Below are 22233 nucleotides of genomic sequence, written 5' to 3'. Positions count from 1 at the left end.
GGAAGAGTTGAAGACAGGAAGTAAAAATCCACTCAGTGCTAACTTACACTTGCATAGCTTTTTCCAAAAACCTTGTTGCTCTAACAGGTAGAGGTTGCACAGAAGGGTATTAACACCCAGCACTTTCTGCAGTGGTTAATGGGGGGACACTGAAAGGCAGGAGAGAGAAACCCCAGCAGGGCCTCACACCACTATACCTCTGAGGCTCTTGGTCCCTACCTGCATTGGCTGTCTCAGAACTAACTGTGCAACGCAGCACTACACACATACAGCTTCAGAAACATTTCCATAACAATGTAAAAGAATTACTCTAGAGAAAGAAAAAAAAGTGTCTTACCTGCTCTTAGCTTTGCTCTAAGTACTCCACTAACTGCTTGATAACAGCTCTAGTATTTCTGGTTATTATTTAGTGGATTCTTTCTTGTCATCCCTAGATCTCTTGAACCACCTATCCACCCATACAGTTTTATGCCACTTTCCTTGAAACTCAGCATAAATTCTTTTCATCTACATTCCAATTCAAAATGAATATTGTGGGGGAAAAAAAACACAACAACACAAGGATGAGCTATCTGAATCATCCCCACTGTTCAGTGCCTGCATCCCTTTCCTTCAGACTATCTCAGAACCAAACCACCTGCAATGTACTGGTTTGTTATCCATCCAGACTCCATTGTCAGTCTGACTCTTAACCATTTCAGATTTGTTATGTCATTTACTACTGTACATTCAGAGCTGGATGAAAGCCTCAAATACAACATTTGGAAGAGCCTACTCCCAGTTGTTTTCAAGTTACGCGTTGAAACCAAAATACATATGGATTCATTTGTGTTTATAAACTTATTTCATATTTAAACTAGTATTGCTAAAAAACTTGATCATAGTTTTTCAAGGCTGATTGAAGATGACTGTAAATAAAGGCAAAAAGAATTCTGACTCAGATGTATAGTGGTTTCTACAGCATTTGCTCTGCCTGAATTATACCACCAACCAACCCTTCAGGTTTCCTTTTCTACAGTTTCACTGGGCTATTTTTCTCCTTCATGCAGTTTCAATTACTTCATTATTTCCTATTTCCTTGCTTTCTAGACTTCCAGACTGTAGATGAGCCTAAGAATTTCTAATACAAAGGTGTCATGATTGTGCACCTGCCTTACCACAGTGTTACTTCGGCCCACCAATTTAAAGCCTTAAGTTAAAAGAAATCTGGACATCTCATGCTTTCACCTCACTTTTCTTTGACATACTTTTATACTCCTCTGTACCTATTCTCCAGTAATAACCTTTCTGTATAGGTCTGCAGGTCGAATTACCTGAAAAGGTAGAGAACTGAAAAAAATAGCTCTGTATTTGGCACTGCTTTTAATTGGTGGGTGAAGTAAATCAGCAGTTTTGTTACTGCAACGTAGCTCAACAGTGACAATATATACACTAGTGTTCACAGGTATGCACTACACAATTAAATTCATTCCCTAATTAAAGGATAAAACCAAAGTAATATAAAAGTAACACACTGGTGAGTGTACAATAGTGTGGAGTTTTGCTAATTCAACTGCAAATTAAAAGTTCGAGACAGTCTGAGGTGTTTTGAGTTTCTGTTTATATAAAACCAAAACCAAATTATTGCCTCTCCTAGCAGAGAAATAGATTCAGCCATGAATATTATCTCTTGTTAAAGGAGCTAGCTTAGCTGAAGGGGCACAGAGCTTGGTGCTCTCCCTTGTGTTTATTAGCATTCACTGAAGTAAGGCTCTTGTGTTCAGGATTGCCAGTTTATAGCCTGGCTTCCTTAAGAGGCAAATAAAAAATTAATGTATCTGTTGCATTCCACACATATCTTCGGTTTTGACAGACAAACAGATATTCACACATCAACATAGTTGTAAATAGACTCTCAAAGGTAAATTATTAAAAACAAGAAGAAAGAAAACAAACTGTAATGCACAAATCTCCTTGGGTATTAAAGATGCAGTTGGCTACGAAGCGGTCATGCACCAATAATGAAGGCTGCCTGTGATCCCCCAGGCCTTCCCTAAATTTCCCCTGCAACTGCAAAATATGTGAATTGAAGTTCCAGCAAGAAAACAAAACAAACAAACATACAAAAAAAAAAAATCAGTCATAACTCATTAGGAACGATGGGCTCAGATTAACTGTAAATTAATCTACAGAAACAGAGTTAAATACAGCAGATTGAGCAATCACTGTACATGTAAAAAAGGGATCTTTCCTGAATATTCCTTGGAGGACAACATATTCAAATACATTGTTATCCTTACAAAAATAATGGAAAAGAAATGCAATGAGCTGGTATTAAACAAGAGCAGACAAATTGAATTTCCTGATGGGTGGTCATGAAACATTAAGTAGAAAAGATTATGTTTGGGATACTGCCCTATGGTTCATGCATCAGGCCCACTGCATCTGACATGAAATGTCTTTGGCATGCCATAACAGATTAAGGCTTCTGGCAAGTGTAGTTGCTGTTGTCTATTCAGGTAGGGAGAAGGGTTTTGCTGTCAGCTTATCAGCTGTGTTGCAAAAGCCACTTACAACTGTCTAGCAGCATAAGGTAGATGAGGGTTTCAGTGTTTACTCAATCAAATTTATGGCTACCAATGAAAAACTATATTGTGTGCCTTAATTACTTAACAGGGACAGTTCAAAGAATTGCTCAATAGCTCTTTAATAGATTTGGGACTGTTTTAGTAGTTCCTTGAAAATTAATATTTGGATACCAGAATAAACATGCATGCCTTGTTCAGATTATTCCCAGAAGAGACAAGAGAGCACACTAACACATAAACAAAACTGTATTACTCTCATTGCAGGAAAAAAAAAAAAATCACCAAAAAAAACCCACCAAACCACCACAGCTCCACACCCCAGCAAAACAAAGTTTGTTTTGGATACAATCTGAGAGTAGGAACCAAGGCCCAGATGAGCTAACGGTCTGTTCAAAAGTGATCTTTTTGCATCAAGGGAGAGGCAAATCAATAGGCTGGTACGTGAAGCCTTGCATCATCATGGCAGTGCAACTCCTTAGATACTTTAACAAAAATCCACTCTAAGGTAAAACTGTAAAATATGTCCCTACAAAATCCTAAATCCAGTAGAAAAAGCAATTAATATTATTTTATTTCTTTTTTTTCTTAACAGCAGGACCTCGAATATGATGTGTTGAAATGTTTTGAAGTTTCTGGCTAGTAATTCTCAGGAAATTTTAATACAGGATGTAAGAATTAGACTCAATGCAGTGTATACTCATATAAAATATTTAAATAACAAACTAAAAACTGCCTGGGTTTGGAAAGATTTGGCATGCTTCCTTCTAGACAGGGCTGATGCACTATCAGACCAACGTGTTCTGGAGGTTGTGTGGCACTACACTCCAAAAAAATGGTAAATTTGAAGAAAAAAAAAAACCAACCACACAACCAAACCAACTGAAGGGATATGCTTGTTCATCTACGTATTTTTTCCCGAGGTTTCTTACACCTTCCAGTTCATGCTTTGTATTATATTTTGACAGGATAATCCAATTCTATTAGCTTGCTCTGGATTTTCCTAAACGTGATAAGCAAGCAAATATGAACTTAAGGAAGTGAGTGAGTTATAATTTATTACAACATCAGCAAGCTAATTGAAGTTGCAATAATGCAGTGATCAATTTGAAATCACAATTAAGACAAACAGGGACTCAAATTATCAAATTAGCTTAAAATGGTACATAAACAAATAGAATGATGAGTCTAAGATGATATAAAACATAATTGTGGAGATTTTAGAAGGATTCTGACTTCTCTATATCCCACAACAGCTTTTTAGAACTATGTTAGGTGCAGATGTAAGCATCTGTAGCCTGTAAGCATCTGCTATGGAAGGGTCCTTTTAGAAATAAAAATTTGCCAAAGGGAGTCACCTAGAGCAGGTAATAAAGTCTACTGGTTTACAAGAGGTTTTCAGCATCTGGGTGTGATTCATAACTGAAGTCCTGCGACAGTCAAAATCCCAAACTATGCCTGGTTTCCAGAGTGAAATGAAGATTCAAAATCCTCATTTAAATATTATAAACTTCCAAGATAATGCCTGGGAATGATGACATTACTCAGTTGGACTCACTGCCATCAGTGCTGAAAGGAGAGTCTGTTTAAAACAACCAAATGGAAAATTCTAAAGAATAGTTTTAAATCCTGTTCCTTTGCAAGATTTGGCAACTTTATAGTTTCCTCTAGACCACATTTTCCCATATTTCTTCTGAAAATATTATTTAATCAAAGGCATTACTCCTACGAAATAAGACAGCTGGTGCTTTTACCCCATCCACAAAGGCACCATGTTGCTACAGAAACAAGTTAAACTCACTGGAAACAAACCCCAACCCCAGCTATGCTGCCTGTTATTTCTACATATGCCTACCTCTGCCTGCTTGGAAATGCAGTGTACTGTAATTCAGTTTAATTTCTTCTATTATTATTATTATTTATTTTTACATCTTTTGAATACTTTTCAAGAGAAATGTCACCCTTACCTTTTATATCATGAATAGAGTGGCTACTTATCTGGCAGTACTAACAAGCTGTTAATAAAGTTGATGAGTTATTGCTCCTATGTGAATTCTTCTGCTTCCTATTCCATTACTTACAAACTTTCCTAGCCTACACCTAATTACTGATGTGTTCAATATCATGATTAAAAAATGTTCTCCTCACCACTAGCTGAATGTATACACTTAGATAAGAATTTAGCTTACAAAAAAGGTCTTTGTGTGGCTTTTTGGAGCAGAGGGGAGGAAACGCTTGCTATATACTGCCTGTTAATAAGGACAATGTTTCACTTTTGATACTACCTCTTGGGAAATTTTGCTGGAGAAAATACCTCTTGCTCATTATTCTTTATTTTTTCATAGCCTCCTGCTAGCTAGAAACTGTTATCTTTCAGGTTACATTAAAGAACTCTTACTTTTTAGGCAGAAGGGAGAAACTGTATTCCCAGACAAATAACCAGGGAGAACAATGAATACATAGAGCCTTTCTCTTAAACCCCTCCTGAACTACAAATTCAATTTATGAGTTTGAAACTGTGAATTTAGCTTGACTATGTATTGCACTTCACTGTAAATCATATGTTCATTACATATTAATTTATGTATTGTATATTCATTGATTTCTATTATTGTAACCAATGACCTGCTGTATTCAAGGGACATTTCAAAAAAGCCACAGAAAAAAACAGTCCTGAGTCATGGAGCCTGAAATTTACTTTGAAGCAAGTTACAAGCTAATAAATATTAGAAAGAAGAAAAGGTCTTACAGGTATATTTATACTCAAGATGCTGAGTCCACTGTGGTGAAAGGTTTTTCTTATGAAGGCAATATATCAGATGCTTTGTTTCCCATCTGGTACAGGGCATCAATCTCCCAAAATCTTGACAGACCAGGGTAGTGATCACCCAATAAAAAGTGTTTAGTTGACTCATCTTTTAATGTGTCTTACCATTTTGGGGAGATTTTCACTTTCCAGATCTTTTATTACAGGGTTACTGTAAAAGATCCCAGCCACACAGTAATCATGCATCAATAGTCAGCACTGATCCAAAAGGGCAGTTCATTTCACAGGTCTTTTGCAAGAACCCATCTCTCATACTGCCAATCAATGAGTTCCTCACATCTGCTTAAATATTTACTTACACTAGAATACAACCCTTTTTCTCTGAATACATTTATAAAGTAATTTTGAGATAAAATTCCTTATTTAAAGAGCTGCATTTACACCAATGTGAGGGAAGCAGTCACCACTGATAAAACTGTCTAGCAGATATGAGAAAATATCACTTCACTGAAGGAAAAAGCTTCTCTGCATTTCATAACAACTATGCCAGTAAATGCCTGTTATCACTTCAAATTTTATCCAACTATTCTTACAGGTATTATTACAACATATTTTTTTAGACTCAAAATTCACATTGTAGACTACTTGCATTAAAGGGGAAGCCTACAGAGTGGACAACCTGAAACACTGAAGAACTGCATAAGAAAAAGGAACTTTTCCTATCTAAAGCTTAAGTATGTATTTCAGAGTACTTCCATGAAGCACACAGCCTGATTAAAAGGCAATTTATGTCCATTTGCAAATGCTGGTATGACAGATTTGGTGGTTGTTTTTAAATACTCCAGTACCAATGGAAACAAACATCCAGAGAGTAAATGATGTAAAATATTTCAGAGCACTTGATATAAACTCTGTGAGACAGCAGGTTAAAGAGAAGAATGAAAACACAACAGAACAAAGTGGTAACTTGCTTCAGGCAATTAATCAATCATTATTTGATAAGAGCCTGAAACTATCAAACCAAAACATATCAGGTTGCAATTGTCCTCAAGGACAATAGAAATTTGTGCATTTTTTTCCATCGAAGAAGGGACTAAATTCAATAAATTCGAGAAAGCATTTCTTCATCAAAATAGTCCTAAATGTAAAAGATATATTATTATTCAGTGGATCTAAGATTTTAATTGCCATGAACAAAATAAGGCAACCCAACAAAAACACCCCGTATTGCTACTTTTGATTCAATTTCTCTGTAATTCTGAGCTCCAAGAGAAGAATAAATACAGCTGTTTTCCCCTTCCAACCTTGATATTGAATCATGTTCCATTTGGAAAGGAAAGTCACACTGAAGTGCTTTTCCTATTTGTTGTGATACACCTCACATACAAGGAGGTTATCAAGACATACTTAAGCACAAAATAAAAGTAGTTAACATTGGCAGAGGTGACACAAGTACCAGGGGAAAAAAAAACAACTCAAAGGTTTAAATAGTCTACTTAGGACCACAAAAACAAACAAAAAACCATGCACTGAGCAAGAAGCAGTACAGCCATGAGGGGACCCATGTGGGACAAGATTTCTGACTGGAACAGGTAGAGAGGGGTAAAATGCTGCAAACTATTTCATTATTTCAACTCAACACACCCTTGGCTCTAGTTGTGTTTCCTGTAAAAATGTTTGGAGAAGCCTGGGGATAAAATGGAAGCCAATATATAAGCAAACTTTATTTCTTCTATCTGCATCTACAGTTTGTTTCACTATATTGCAGCTCAATGAACTTAAGTGCCTCACAAGGAATATTTGGTTAGATGACTCGTCAGAGGTGCTGCGAGTTTATTTGGCTATTTGCAATCACATGATGGGCAGTGTTAATAGTGCCACTTAGACTGTGATTTCCTAACTGCACAGTGCTTCTTTTTCTCCTGCTAACAACACAGAACAACCAAAAAAACACTTAAATCTTTCTCACAAAGGTAGACAGATGGTGATAAAAACTAAACACAAAGGATTTGTTTGGTCCTTGACTGGAAACTTTGTATCTGGACAGTTTCAAAGCCATAAAACAATGAAACAAGAAAACATCCACAAATAAGTCCATTTCTGGAGTAATTGTCTATTGCTGGGAAAAGTACAGAAAGTGTTCCAACAGCAATCAATGTGTCTCACAAAGAAACTGAGAAAGGTCAGTTACTGTATCAGCCCACACTGCCTACTTATAATTTTCTTTCCTCCTGTTGTTCAGGGATAACAGAATAACAACTTATTTATATGGAAAATTTTGCGGGAAAACAACTTTAAGAAAAACTACTGGCCCCAAAGGAATATCACTGTACTGCTGATACATTCTGATCAGAAGAATGAAGGATGAAAAAAACAACACTATTCCAGAAAATGTCTTCCTCATATATTTTACACCTGGTCACCCGGACTAACAACTTCTGAGTGCTTAGAGCCTGTGGAGGTGCATTTATTAAATACTGTTTCCACCCAACTTGCAAGAGGCAAGCCATTCCAAAAGATGATGCATGCACTTTTTTTTTTTTTTTTAATTTCAAGTGATAAACAAGGCTTTCTTTTCCATTTGATGTATGGCACCTCCTCTAATGATCATCAAACATTTTTAACATGAGTTTTCAAAAGACCAGCTGTTTTCTTGACATTACAATAGCTCAATATGACCATTATAAGACGAACACCTAACAAGCTCCTAATGTAAATTTATACATATACACACATACAAATACACACAATTTTCTGTGCGTGTGACCCGTGCTGTGTGGCCTGGAGATGTGCCATTCAGAATATACTTCTGATTTAATTTGTAGATCTGTCTTTAAAAATATTCTTTTCCAAATACACTAGCTGAGTTGCACAGTTCTGTACTACAGGATAGTTTCATCTTTCGTTGGAAATGAAAGAAAGCAAAAACTGTCATTACAATCAACCTGTTTAGCTACTATCTGGCTTTTACACAGCAGAATCATACACATAATGACAGGTTAAGCAAAGGGAAATACAAATAATAGCTGTTGTACAAAATAGAAGACAAGTGAAGATTTTCTGAAGGGCTATATTGAATTCTAAGTGCTCACAAAGGGAAAATACCTCAAAATTATCTCAAAATATCTACACTGTAGTTTCAATTAAAACACAATATATCTGTAAAGCATTCATTGTTTGTGATGGACCTTTAAGGGCAACCTTCTCAAAGCACAAGAACCATCCATCCTGCCATGCAGGAGGCTGGGCAAGTGTGGCAGAGGCCAGCTTGGCTGAACAAGGAACTCCTGACAGAGTTCTGACAGAAAACATAAACATGGAAGACTGGAAAGGCAGCTACAGTGTCCAGGTGGAACACCAGGGGGGAAGTGATTAAGAAAGTCAAAGCTCAGATGCAATAAAACCAACCAGGGATGTGAAAAGCAATGAGAAAAGCTTTTATAGCTACAAGGACAGACAAGGGAAGACAAAGGAAAATGTAGGTCTGCAGCAGAGTGGAGCATGGAACTCAACATCAGAGAGGAGGCTGAGGTACTCTACACCACCTTCATCTCCACCTTTGCCACCCATCTCATGGGTGGTTCGGGCAACTCACTGTTGGCACTGCCAAGTCCCTGTTGAATCAACAAGCTGTGGGACATGGGGACATCACCAGTGCCTGCAAAAGGCAAGTAATATGCTCACCTTCAGAAGCACAAGGAAAGCCTGGTGACCAACACACTACCCAGCCACCGCTTCTGGTTTGAGGAAGATGACAGCACAACTCCTTCTGGAAGCCATTTCCAGGTACATAAAGGACAAGAAAATGACTGGAAACAGCCCCATTGGACTTATCAAGGGTAAATTGTGCCTTACCAACCCAACTGCCCTCTCTACTGAGATGACTGGCTCTGTGAATGAGGGGAAGGCAATGGATGTTGTTCACTGGGGCTTTGGCAAAGCCTTCAACAGTCACCCACAGCCATGGCATCTTCATCTATTGAGATACTCAACACTCAGTTGGAGAACAGTTGCAGCCTGAACTAACTCCTATGCTAACCCTGCTTTGAGCAGGATGTCAAACTCAATGACCTCCTTAGCCTCTCCCTCCAGCCTAAACCACTTTGTGATTCTACACTGTGTTTTGTTGTCACAGATAGTCTGACCAGAACTGTTATCAACAAAAACAGAAGAAGCAATCTGAAGAACTTCTAAACTTGTAAGTTAAAACTGCTAGTATCAGAAGAAACGAGCTTTATCAATAGACAGGCACCAGCAATAACTTTGAAGAATGACAAACAGGAAGAAACAAGTTAGTAATATTACAAAAAATATCTGGATTTAAACTTCAGCATTTACCAAAATACTAAAAAAAAAGTTAATGAAGCCACTTAGAGCACACAGGCCTTCAAACACTCTGAACTGGACAAACACGATACATGCTCTATGGAATATCTGCAGATGTATATCCTCAGTCTTTTCTGATTGCTCCTGGATTCTTAACAATAGTTACAATGTTTTTACAGTAAATTTCACAGATGAAATGAGTTTCAGTGTCTTTTCTCCTTTGAGGAAACTTCTTTTCACAAGCATCAAAATGTTGCAGAAAACTTAGGGATTTTTTTAGTATTTTTTTTTTAATAGGGAAAGAAAACAAAAACAAAACCAAAACAAAACAAAACAAACAAACAAACAAACAAAAAAAAAAACAAAAAAACAAAAAAACACCAACAAACACCAGTGTATTGTGAACTTTTCATGCTTGCCCTAGGCCTTCCTCAAGTGTCTGGCAAAAATTAATTCCCTAAACAAGAATCTTTATGCCCCTAAAGTTTACAAGGTTCTGCTCTAGCAGATAACATAAGGAAAAAAAACAATTCTCAAAAGATCTAATTCCAATTACTCCTCCCCCTACTGTGCATGTCTGAACAAGTGAATTGACTGAAGTACAGATGATGCTACAGAAAAGAAAATGTCTCCTTCAGCTACATAAGCTTCAGTTTTCTTTTTTTTTTATATTGAAGCGTTACTATTTAGATTAGTATCCATCATACATACAATCCCAGTTAATTTTCTTATTTCATAACTTTTTTTAAAGGAAGATGCCTAGAAGATAAAAGGATTTATAGACCTTATAGCACCAGATGGGATATAACCAACTGCTTAGACCAACACGTAGCATTAGAATAGTATCCTAGGAAATTATTTTGCTCACTTTCTAAAATTATAAAGCAATACAAGAAATTAGTCCTACTTCTCTAGAAGCTCAGAAAGGCTATTTGTGCTATGTCTTTTCTATTTGGAATGCAAGTTTAATATTCCAAACCAGCAAAAAGAACTTAACAGTTCCATCTTCATAAACTAATGAATTTACATAGACATAGTCTTTGGGACAATTGGCCACCCTAGAAAAGCATTTTATTGCAGTTAGTTATTCTCAGGTAAAATGTACAAACCAAACAAATATCCTAAGAAGAACCAACCATACACAGGTTTGTAGAAACTCCTAAAGCAGAAAGGCCCCCAGTCTCTGGGACACCTGGTGGACTGCGACCTTTGCTGGGGGAAGGAACAGAAGTTTGCATCTATAACCACTTCCCCCTAACACAGAAGGCACTCGATTTCAATAAAAGACAATTATGTCTTGCAATGCATTAATTTTTTGAGTATTTACACCACTTAATGCAGGGGTTTGACGATGTGTTACCACAACAAGACAACCTCATACCAAGGCTTGTAAGAACATATACATGAGGTTGTGACAGTAATAAACACGTGACCACCAGTTCATGACTAACCATACAATGTCTATCAGGGGACCTTACTCTTATTTGTCCATAGCTACTCCTTGTATCAAAACTTTAAAAGAGAGCCTGTTAAAACTTATTTAAAATATAAACGAAATACAAAAGATGGATTACATTTTAAAAAAAGCAGAGTATTTACAATCTTCTGAGAACATGTAACATCTAGTTCCTCAAAATCAAATCTAGCAGAATAAAATGATTCAACTACAGGTGTTTTAACTGTGCCAAACACTTTCACAATAGCCTCTTCCCCTCCTATTAAACAATAACATTAATAATAATAGCAAAGCAAGACTGCTGTCTGCTTTGAGCATTGTCTAGTAATCAGAAGAACACAGGTATTTGTGCTTACACACAGAAAGAGGAAATAAATTAAAGAAGATTGTGGCAAATAAATCCCAGATAATATTTGTCAGTAAAAATTATTAGGGTAGCATATACTACTTCTGCTGCTGTTCCATATCCATATAGAGAATTAAGATGCATACACGTGCGTACGCCATTAACCAAAGGATTATGTGTAAATGAGTCAAGTTCCTGTAATTTTTTAAAGTCTGAAAAAAGTTTCACAGCTTTTTGCTGTGAAATAAAGATCTTTACATATGATTCAGTAACAACGCCAGCTCTGAATTCAACACTTCACTCTAAGAGAAGTGCTTGCAGAAACTCATCCTAAACCTGACAATGACATTTTCATCATGATCATTTTCTTGGAACTGTGACATACACATAACAGTTCCTTTTCTGCTTTTTGTTTATTTAGAAAGGCCACAAAAATATTCCAGCTTTGTTATTAGAAGAGTTACTCCATTTCATATTTTATTTCTCACATCTGCCCACTGAAAACCTGAAATACCATTTCCACTCCTTGGCATTATTCAGTCATTCCAAAGCAAGAAATTAATCTCTTACAGATATTCTCCCTGTAAATTCAAATACAACCAGTGAAGAGCAGCAGGCCTTCAGTACAATCTTTGGGAAGTCAAAAAAAGGAAAATAGAAGAAAGCAATTAGAATTTTTATCCTTCTAATACAACTTCTAGAAAGCATTTGCCCTCTAGTTCGGATCACCTCCATAGCAGCTGAAATACACACTTGAGGACAGATTTTCATTAGAATATTTGGACGTTGTTAGTCTGAAGTCTGTTTCAAGCAGCCACCACAGAGTAGATTTCCAAATGCACTGAAAATTTAAGCCTTGGATTTATGAAAAAGTTCATGCACAGAAATATCTCAAGACAACTATTCCTGTTCTTCACAAGACTTCAGGCAGATGTGTTGCATACTCACTAATCATGAAACAATCATCAGCCAATTTAAAATAAATAGTTAAGTATATTGTAGCAAAAGTTTTCCAATAAAGCAAAGTGCATGAGAAGAACGTTTTGAAGTAGTTATTCCTCCACCACACTGGAACTCAACATGCTTATGACTGCATGATAAATTAAGCCAGCTACTGGCAATAGACAGATTGGTGAGCCACAGCTCTATGGTGAACAGTGGTATTTCCAAGTGATGTTAATATTCTCCAGCGATACAATGTGACATTTTAGGCACCTGCTTTCCTTGTACAATTCCTATGGTGCAGCTAATTATGGCTCCCAGACAGCCAGCAAGAAAGTGTTAATGACATAGATCACTTTAAAAAAAAAAAAAAAAAAGCAGCTGTTTAAACTGAAATTCTTAAATTCCTTCATAAAAAAGCCATACCCTGACATGAGCCACTCTGGATGACTTGAAATAATAGTACAAGTGTCTAAGTGAACTTCATGAGTCCTGTCAGCAATTCAGAGCTCATCTTGAAAGCCACAGCACCATTAAGGCACCTACCACATTCTAACACAACATGAATGCAGACATGGCCATTCAAGTCTTCATTTCAACATGTTTTTCAGTATCACACCTGTTTGTTGTGCATCAACCAGCAGGCAAGCTTTTAAGAGAGTAAAAATATTTTCTAATAAATTTTATATTTCAACCTCATCACCATTTGAGTTGGTAAATTACAAACCAGAGGATGATAACTATCAGTGACCAAAAACTAAATAATACTAGAAACATTCATCAAATTTCCTGCCACAGAACAGAACCAACTATGAGATGAGAAACAGAGAAAAGAGGAAAGAACTGGGAGAAAGAAGACATAAGAATATGTATAATATTTTGTACCCATGACTTACCAGAAATAGGGTTCTGAAGTTACTCAGGTCTCCAAAGAATTCTTCTATGCTTATTGCTTTGGGATCAAAGGTAAAGTATTCTCCCAAATTTTCATACAGTTTAGTCATGTTGTTGTGCATGTTGGACAATTTTTCATATTGCTCTCGGGCACTCTCAGCAAAGCTGTAAGGTTTTGTTAAGGAAAATGATTCAAACGTCATCGAACTGAAGAGTAAAAATAAAAGTTAACAAAAACTCAGTACAGAGGTTAGAACTGGAAGACTTGTTAGTGCTTCCAAATATGACATTTTCATGTATTAATGTTTACATGTCTGCAAGTTCTTACCAACACAAGGTGGTGACACACTTTTCCATTAAATGATCCCTTTCCAACAATGAAGACTTACTATTAATAGGTTATACAAATGGCTTCATAAAATGTCCAGATAACTTTTGACTATTTTTGTTTTTTTTTTTTTAAATGAGTAATTTTGTAAAATACATTCTATGAAAAGACATACCGAAAATCAGTTTGCTGTGAGAATCTGATTACAATGTCCCACTGCTCAAGCAGTGTCATGTCCCCCGAATTATGTACATATATTTTTACGTGTAAAATTTGCACTGTGCATAACTATCAATAACAAAATCATATAGTATGATGTCCAATTTTCTTTGCCTTTTATTACAGATTTCACCTTTGTAGATTCTTTAACGCCTAGCCACACAGCTCAGCTCATGCCTCAGGATCCCTGTACAAGATACACTTATTTGGGGCATAATCTCAACTATGCCATTTCACAAAACTCATAAAAATGGAATATCCATCCACTTGCCCCAGTTAACTGACAAACAGACTTGAAAAATTACTAATAAGAAAAACCCCATGGAACAACAAATGTCTTAGTTTTCCCATTAGAAACTAGAACTGAAACAGAGATTAACTTCCATCCCAGCAGTCATCATAAACAGTTTGGCACAATTCCTTCAAATAGGAAAATACCACTTTTTTCCATATATGAAAAACAAAATATTTTTAGAACAATACACTTGCAAACACAGGAAGAGTGCAGACTACTCAGAGAAATATTAGTTTGCCTTGAAGGAAGTAAGTCCCAGTCTGCTCTTCTCTTCTGTGGTCTTTTTTATAGGCACAAAGACATGGAGTCACAAATCACTGTAAGAAAACCCCAGCTAGTACATGATTAAACTAGTTCTGCTGATACTGATTTGTAGCTGATGAAAGTGTTGTGCTGTACATATCAAAACCCAAGAACAAAAGACACAAGTTATTCCCTGAACTACAAAAATCATGTAGCCTGGCTCCCTGTGGCTTTTACTTGTAACAACTCTTTTCCATGTGGATTCTGATTCTTAATACCGCAGAGCTCATGCTTCAACCTTTCTTCATACTTGAGACTCTAATTTGAGACTCTGTCTAGTATCACATTTCTAATTAATATTTTTGAGATCTCTATCTCTCTGTAAAATAACAAACAACCTGGAAACTAATTAGGGGAAAGAGATACAGAGAAACTGTATAAATCATTTATTTTTGAGATGAAACTAAACCCAAAAAATTATTCTTCAGAAAACAGTCAACAAATTGCAGAATAAAAAAAGGAAATTCAGGTGTACATGCTCTTCAGAGCATTTCCATAGTGTTTGTAGAATTACAAGGCTGTCATTTCACAAGCTACAGGCAAGTGTAACAAAGCTGAAAGGATTTTCCATTGTAAAGAAGCCTAATATTTCACCTGGATTTTCCTGCTCTAACTAATGGAAGGGTACCTAAATACAGAATTTAAAAATTGCTTCTTGAAAGTATGATTGAAAGCTTTATACAATATAAATTTTCCTCCTAAGAAACTTATTTTCCAAGCAATGCTCTCTTCATTGAAGCCTCAGCAGCATAAAAGGAAAGCTGTATTCTTTTGTTACCTTATAATGTTCATTTAGAATGTTAAAAAGTAGAAATCAACAATGTGACAAATCTTAACATATACATGTCAAGATTTTGCAACAGTAATATAAACCAATACATAGTTTCACAGCAGTGCAAACACAGTAGTAATACCTATATTTTCAGTTAAATGAAATAAAATTTAACCTGCTTGGTTAGAATTTCAAGCTTGGACAGTTAAATTGTTCATCATAATACAAGAGAAACTTGGTATAGGTCAGTCCTCAATGACATTTAACTGTACAAAAGGAAATGAAAGTTTAATGGCAAGAATACATTAAATAGGTAATAATGGCACATTAATGAATTATTGAGCAGTGTCTAAAAATTTTAGAAAAACATGAATTGCCTTAGAGTCAGCAGACTACTGTCTTGAACAACTCACCAAAAGCACTAGGAAAAAGAAGTATGAAGGTACACAATGATAGAAACTTTATTTGTGGTTCCTTTAAAAACAACCTCCTATAATAAAAACCCAAACGAATATACTACAAACAATTGAAAAATCTGAAAGAAAAAACCCTGTAACATTCCAGATTTTAAACTAACTATATAAGATATTTTAAAGTCACACTGTAGAAACATATAATTTCAATATATTATTTTTTATCTAATAGGTACTAAACTGCAATTAAGAAATACCATTCACAGATAACCTATAAGACAAAAGAATGTTGGTAAGATGGATGAATATGAAGAGCAAAGAGACAATGGAGTATCTTAACTACACTTAATTTTGAAGAACCCAAGTCAGTGCTATACAGCTAACAGTTCCCAGTCATATACCATGTCATATTACAAAGTTGCTCTGTCACAATTTATATGCTTCATAGAATCTTCACACTTATAAAATATTAGTAACTTCAAAAATCACCTTGAAACGTACTGCTTCAAGTCATTGCAAAGACTTGGTCAACACATTTATTCCAGAAGTAAAGCCATACTTGCCACATTATTCATGAAAAAACATCACTGAAAAATCTATCAAAACTTTGCATAATAGAAACACTTAATTACAACAGTTTTCATTAATATAGATTGAAGCTTTAATGAGTGCTCATTTAAAAACGGTAAACAAGATTTCATTCTTACTATTCTGAACCAAACAAAAAACACAGAACTATCAAGTGGAAAGGTACTTGTTCAAATAAAAGAAATTACTTTATTCATGAGCTTGGTTTGTGTTTCATTTTAATTCTTCTAGTTTCTTTCAGAACCATAAGAAAATTATAAGCCAAGACTACACTGAAAATACTATTATTTGAAAAATGTAAAAAAAAAAAAAAAAACAAACATGTTGGAAACATTTTCCATCTTCAGCACTGCCCTGGTTTCAGCTGGATAAAGTTAATTTTCTTCCTACTAGCCCATACAGTGCTGTGTTTTGGATTTAGGATGAGAATCCTGTTGATGACACAGGGATGTTTTAGTTGTTGCTCAGCAGGGTTTACACAGAGCCAAAGACTTTTCAGCTTCTCATACTGTGCCCTGCCAGTGGAGGCTGGGGGTGCTCAGGGAGCTGGGATGAGACACAGCCAGGACAGCTGACCCCAGCTGACCAGAGGGATATTCTGGACCACATGACATTATGGCCAGTCTATAAAATGAGGACATTTATCCAGGGGACATCACAGTTCAAGAACTGTTTGGGAACCAGTGCATGGTGAGCAACTGTATTGTGCGACTCTTTGTATATTCTATTATTTTCCCTTCCTTTTCTGCTTTATTAAACTGTCTTTATCTTAACTCACACATTTTAGTCTCACCCTCCCCAGTTCTCTCTCCAATCCCATTGCTGGGGGGCAAGTGGGCGAGGGGCAGCATGGTGTTTATTGCCAGCTGGGGTTAAGCCACAGCAAGTACTATACCTGTGTTCCCAGGTTCCACATAAACCAAGAAAAATGTGGTTTTAAAACTGAATATATGGAGAGTTATTGCTTTTTGAAGACTAGAAAACACACCACTGACTGCAAAGACAACAGAACCACATCTAATCACCGTCTAGGCAACTTTGTACATACAACATTCCCTGAAGTTTTTAAACACTTATTTTAGTGGTTACAAGGCAAAAGAAAGTTTATGTCCTTTAATCCACTTCCTTTTTTCATTTTAATATTACTGCAGAAGGCAACTACATAGAACTACTCTGAGACTAAGTGTCAAGTTTGAATGTTTGAAGAAGTGTTATTTCAGTTCAAAATTTACAGGTGTCTTCTGAAAGTGCTGTCTTACCACTGGCTTTAACACATCACCCTGAGATTAATTAATAAATAAATTGCTTTTCAGTAACTCGTTCCAAAATGTTAATAGTACAGACTTCACTGTGCAATCCAGTAAATGCCTCTGCATGCCATTTCTCCAAAGAACTCTAAAGAAAATTAAAATGCAAACAAATAATAAAAGAAAACTTAATGTCTTTTAAATTACAAAGATACAGGTTAATGTAGACCATTAACTTCCATTATCCTTATTGCTTTATTAACTTTTCTTGCCAAATTTCATTTATCTGCTAATGCTGTTTTTTTGTGTCTCTTGTCACTGCTAAAAGAGAGGCTGGGAAACCTCCACTCCCTTTCTTTCTTTGTCTTTAATTTTTTTTTTTTTTTAAGGATTTTGTTTCTGTGTTTGCATTATAGCTGCCAACTTCATAGAAATCCCACCCAGTTCCATGGTTTGCTTGACAGCTGGTGACCAACACTAGGAAGGGGGAAAAAAGTGTTTAGATACCCAGATGGATAAGGATTTCTGCAGTGAGAGTATTTAGTGGAGTGTCAGTGCCAAAATACAGTTAAATGGCAGTACAGCAGCATACAGCCAGCTGTAACAACTGAAGATACCTTCTCTGTAAGGAGATAAATGATTTTTGACACTTTGAAATAGGACCAGATGACTACAACTCACTGGCATTTCAGTGCAATGTCTAAATTAATTCACTTAATTAAGCAAGCTGTGGATACAAATGTTATCATGACACAATGCTACCACACTATGTCAGAGATAAAAAATCCCTAATTGCCATCAAGAGTAGAATTCAATTCTTTATGTCTGTATTAGGATCACTACCATGGCACTTCCATGCTTTTTACTGCTTTATTCCATGTAAACAGGTGAAGAAAAAAAAAGATCAGAGAAATCAAGGTTAAAGCCCTCAAATTGAAGGTGGAGTCATCACTTCCACCAAAACATCTGCATGAATTTCACATTAATATATCATTGACTCGAAAAATAGTCAATAAAGTACCTGAATACACAAAAAAACCTCACTTGCCCAAAGGCAACACCTATGACTGTCAGCATTTACAAAGAAAATGAAAGCCAACACTGACAGCTTGGCATTCCTCAACAATACGCCACAGCAGAAAGAACACTGGTAATTAAGCCGTAATTCTAAGAAAAAATGCACTGGTATATCCCACCAGTGAAGGAGGCCCCTGTCCAGGGCATAGAAATGGAATTCAGGGGAGGTTCACCACATCTGAAACAGTAAAACAAAGAGACCACAGAGCTGATCTCTTTGATACCTGCAGAAGAAGAAAGAATGCACTGCAAACAAAAAGGAGATACCTGCCAGAAACTTCTTAACACTTTTCAAAAGCATTTCAAAGACTGAATAGAAGCTCTTTTTGACATGTCCTTCCAGCTACTGCTTACAGGAAGCTGAAAACATGTGAAAGCAACATTCCATTTGGAGAGTTTTTAATCTAATGCTCAATTCTCAAAAGTTTACGCTGACACACAAAAAATTCCTTTAAGAAAGAGGCAGCTGGCATCAGGCTACAGATGGATTAACTCCTACTACAGAGCAAAAACACAAGGACACAAGAAAATGAAGGCCCACTGGGAATAGAGATGGAAGATGTTGTCATTTATAAATATACTCAACCTAAAGAGGGGAAAAAAAATAAAGTACTTGGCATATTATATAAACTAACACTATAATGAGGTAAAAAAAATAATCAGTCTGGGATTCTCTAGGCATTTGGAAAGCAAAACAATCTAAAGTTTACTTAGATATCCAATCTATGTATTTTTTAGTAAACTTGAATTTTACTGACTATATCAAGTCTCATATGCTACTATATACACTGGTGTTACTATTCTATACACTGATCTTCATATTCATTACAGATGGAAACTTCTCAAAAGACATCAGAGCATCATTAGAAAAATCAGAAACATAGCTTCATTAAAAATGTCCATATGATTTCCTTGAAATTCATCTACATCAGTCTTTTATGTGCATTTGCAACTGTATGACTAAACAGCTAGATATTACATAACATACTAGTTTTAGGTAAAAATTCTAGTCAGTCATAATTTAGAATTTACAGTCGAAAAACTGTTAATCCACTCACTATTTCCAGTGCAAGTAACCTTCTTCTCTTGTTGAAAAATACAATTTTGTTAGCTTTAAATTGCAGATTGATGAATCTGCATTGACTGCAAAAAAAGTCCATAAATTACATCTCTATACAATGATAAAGCTCTGAGCCTTTATAATCCTAAATATTGCAAGGCTGAAAATATGTTAATGCTTACTCTTTCACGCTTTATTAAATTTATGATTTGAAATAATTTATTATTTTGTTAGCTATTCCAAACTCCAGAGTACTCATTTACTGTCCTGAAAATTGACAATTTCCATCAGAATGTTCTGTCTCAGATAAAACAGTTTAATTAAAACTGGGTTATTAAAATTTCCATGACAAATTATGTTTTTGAATGTTTCTCTCCTGTCCTGAACAGAACTATGGAATTAATGTCAGCAGCACTTGAAGCAGGAGAAAACACAGCCACATATCATAATGCCACTTAATTATTCTTTATTATTTATTCTGGACATAGATATACACACTACAACTCTTTAAAGGGACAAAACACCTGGAACAATTAACACACATAGCTGAAGTCTTGATAAAATTACAACTTTGTTATTACTCCAACACAAAGTATGTAAATTTTAACAGTATAAAACTAATCTATCTTTACCATGTATTCTTCTAATTTGAAGAAATAGAAGTTAGTTTTACTTTCTTTAACTAATTGTCAGTCAGCTCAATCCACCACATGCTACTGCAGGCACTGTGGGAAAATTAATAAATGTGCTGAAAAACTATCTATTCAAAAAGCTGGAAGGTAAAATTGTTGGAGCCTGAAATGACGTAGTTGGGGGAGAATTAATTAGGCAAAAAGAATTATGTAAACAGTCACACAACAGCTGATTTTTGTTTGTATGCTTCTATGATGCATTAGATAAAGCATACAACAGTGGAATGAAAAAAAAAACGTTTGTGACACTGTTCAACATAAATGTTGCATTTTACTAATTTCAAGGTGTGGATCACTAGATCTGCTTGCAAATTAATGTTACTCAGAGGTGGCACTTGACATCTTCAGCAGTAAGAAAGTACCAACAAAAGGAAATCAACTGTAGAGTAGAGCAGGCAAGAAATCAAAAACAATTACAAGACTGTACTTCCACAGAAGAGCCTGTATTTATACCTAAAGGTAATTTAATGGAAATTCACAACCTAAGGTATGAGGCCTTCAATATTTCTGAGCTTGAATCAAGAGCTTAGTAACAGCCTGGCTGAGTTTAAATGAGTGACTGAGCACGGGAATAGGCTGTGCAGAGAAGTTATGGAATTTCTGAGATACACAAAAGCTATCTGGACACAGTTTTGTATGCCTGCTCTAGATGGTCCTACTTGAACAGAGGGGTTGGACAAGACAACCTCCAGAGGTCCCTTCCAAACTCAACCATGTTGTGATTCTGGGAAATCCAAATGAACAAGAGACTTAGGTTACTCTGACTATGCATAATTTCAACTTCAAAATATAATATCTCGAATAACTTCTTTCCCTCCAATCTGAATACATAAAGCAATTTAATTACATTAAAAAAATCCCAAATCTACAAAAAAAAAGTTTACACGCCATATTTAACCCAAATACAGCTCCTCCTACTCCAAGCATAACGGAAATAAGTAAGACTGAGTACTGAATAGAAACCTGAAACACTAAGAACAAATCATTTGTTGGAATCCTCCCTATGAAGCACAGACATCCAGTTTTAATAATTCTCACTGAACAGTTCATTATTTCAGCAAATCAAATGGTCTTTATTATTTAAACATAGTTCTCAATAAAATGGATTATTCTCAGAACTTCACAAGATACTAACAATTCAGCTGAAGCTGAACCAAATAAATAAACTCAATTATCTGGACTGTGTTTGATTTAGCTTCCTATCAGCACTTAAGCCAACTCATCATCTGAATTCACAAAAAAAAAAAAAAAAAAACAAACCCATGCTTCAAATTAATTTGTGAAAATAATGTAATCCCTTGGCATGATCTCCTGAAATTAAAACCAGAAGCAGACTGCTTGATAATCTATTACCATACATAGAGCAAAACACCTCTTGTCTTTTCCATGGGTACAGTTAGCTACTGCAAATACTGAAAAAATACAGTTCAACAAGAACACAAATATTTTCTTTATTCATTTCCAAACAACTATCACTAAGAAAATTTACTAAAAATATTTTAACCAGATAAACTGCATTCTGTCATTTCAAAACACTTGCATACCATTTCAGAGCAGGATTCTGGATCCAGGAGACACCAAACCAGGCTAAAAACATATTTCATAGTGCTAGAAGAGAAAGTCTGATTCAATAGTGTCATCATCTTTAATGAAGGTTGTATGAGCACTCTTAGTTTGTAATCTCCAAGCTCATTCATAATAGAGCATAGTTTGAATTGAACTGGAGAAACACAAACAGAACTTATTAGCTGAAGACAGAAATTCAGCTTTAATAACAGTAAGTCATTTACACTGATAGCTTTATTTTCACCTGCTATCAGTATGTAAACAGATGCTAACAATTTTATCATTCACAGTACATACATAATGTATCTCTGTGACTACACAAAGGCAAGGCTTCTGGAGCATACACACATAATTATGAATCACAATTATATACCTAAT

At 35.6% G+C, this 22233-nt stretch overlaps 1 protein-coding gene across 1 annotated transcript in view; it reads right to left on the bottom strand.

Annotated features, from left to right (window-relative positions):
- Positions 1 to 22233, bottom strand: part of LOC103781761 (protein diaphanous homolog 2-like) — a gene marked incomplete at both ends in the record, with an annotated part of 130801 nt that overhangs the window by 20431 nt on the left and 88137 nt on the right. Inside the window, one exon of the mRNA XM_008949481.1 lies at positions 13298 to 13462. Within this exon, the coding sequence (XP_008947729.1) occupies positions 13298 to 13462 (165 nt within the window). The remainder of the gene's footprint in view (positions 1 to 13297; positions 13463 to 22233) is intronic.

Source organism: Merops nubicus, unplaced genomic scaffold, assembly GCF_000691845.1.
Source record: "Merops nubicus isolate BGI_N331 unplaced genomic scaffold, ASM69184v1 scaffold7871, whole genome shotgun sequence".
In the NCBI taxonomy this organism is placed as follows: Eukaryota; Metazoa; Chordata; class Aves; order Coraciiformes; family Meropidae; genus Merops; species Merops nubicus.
The sequence above is the reverse complement of the archived record's forward strand: the minus strand, read 5'-3'. Positions and strand labels throughout refer to the sequence as shown.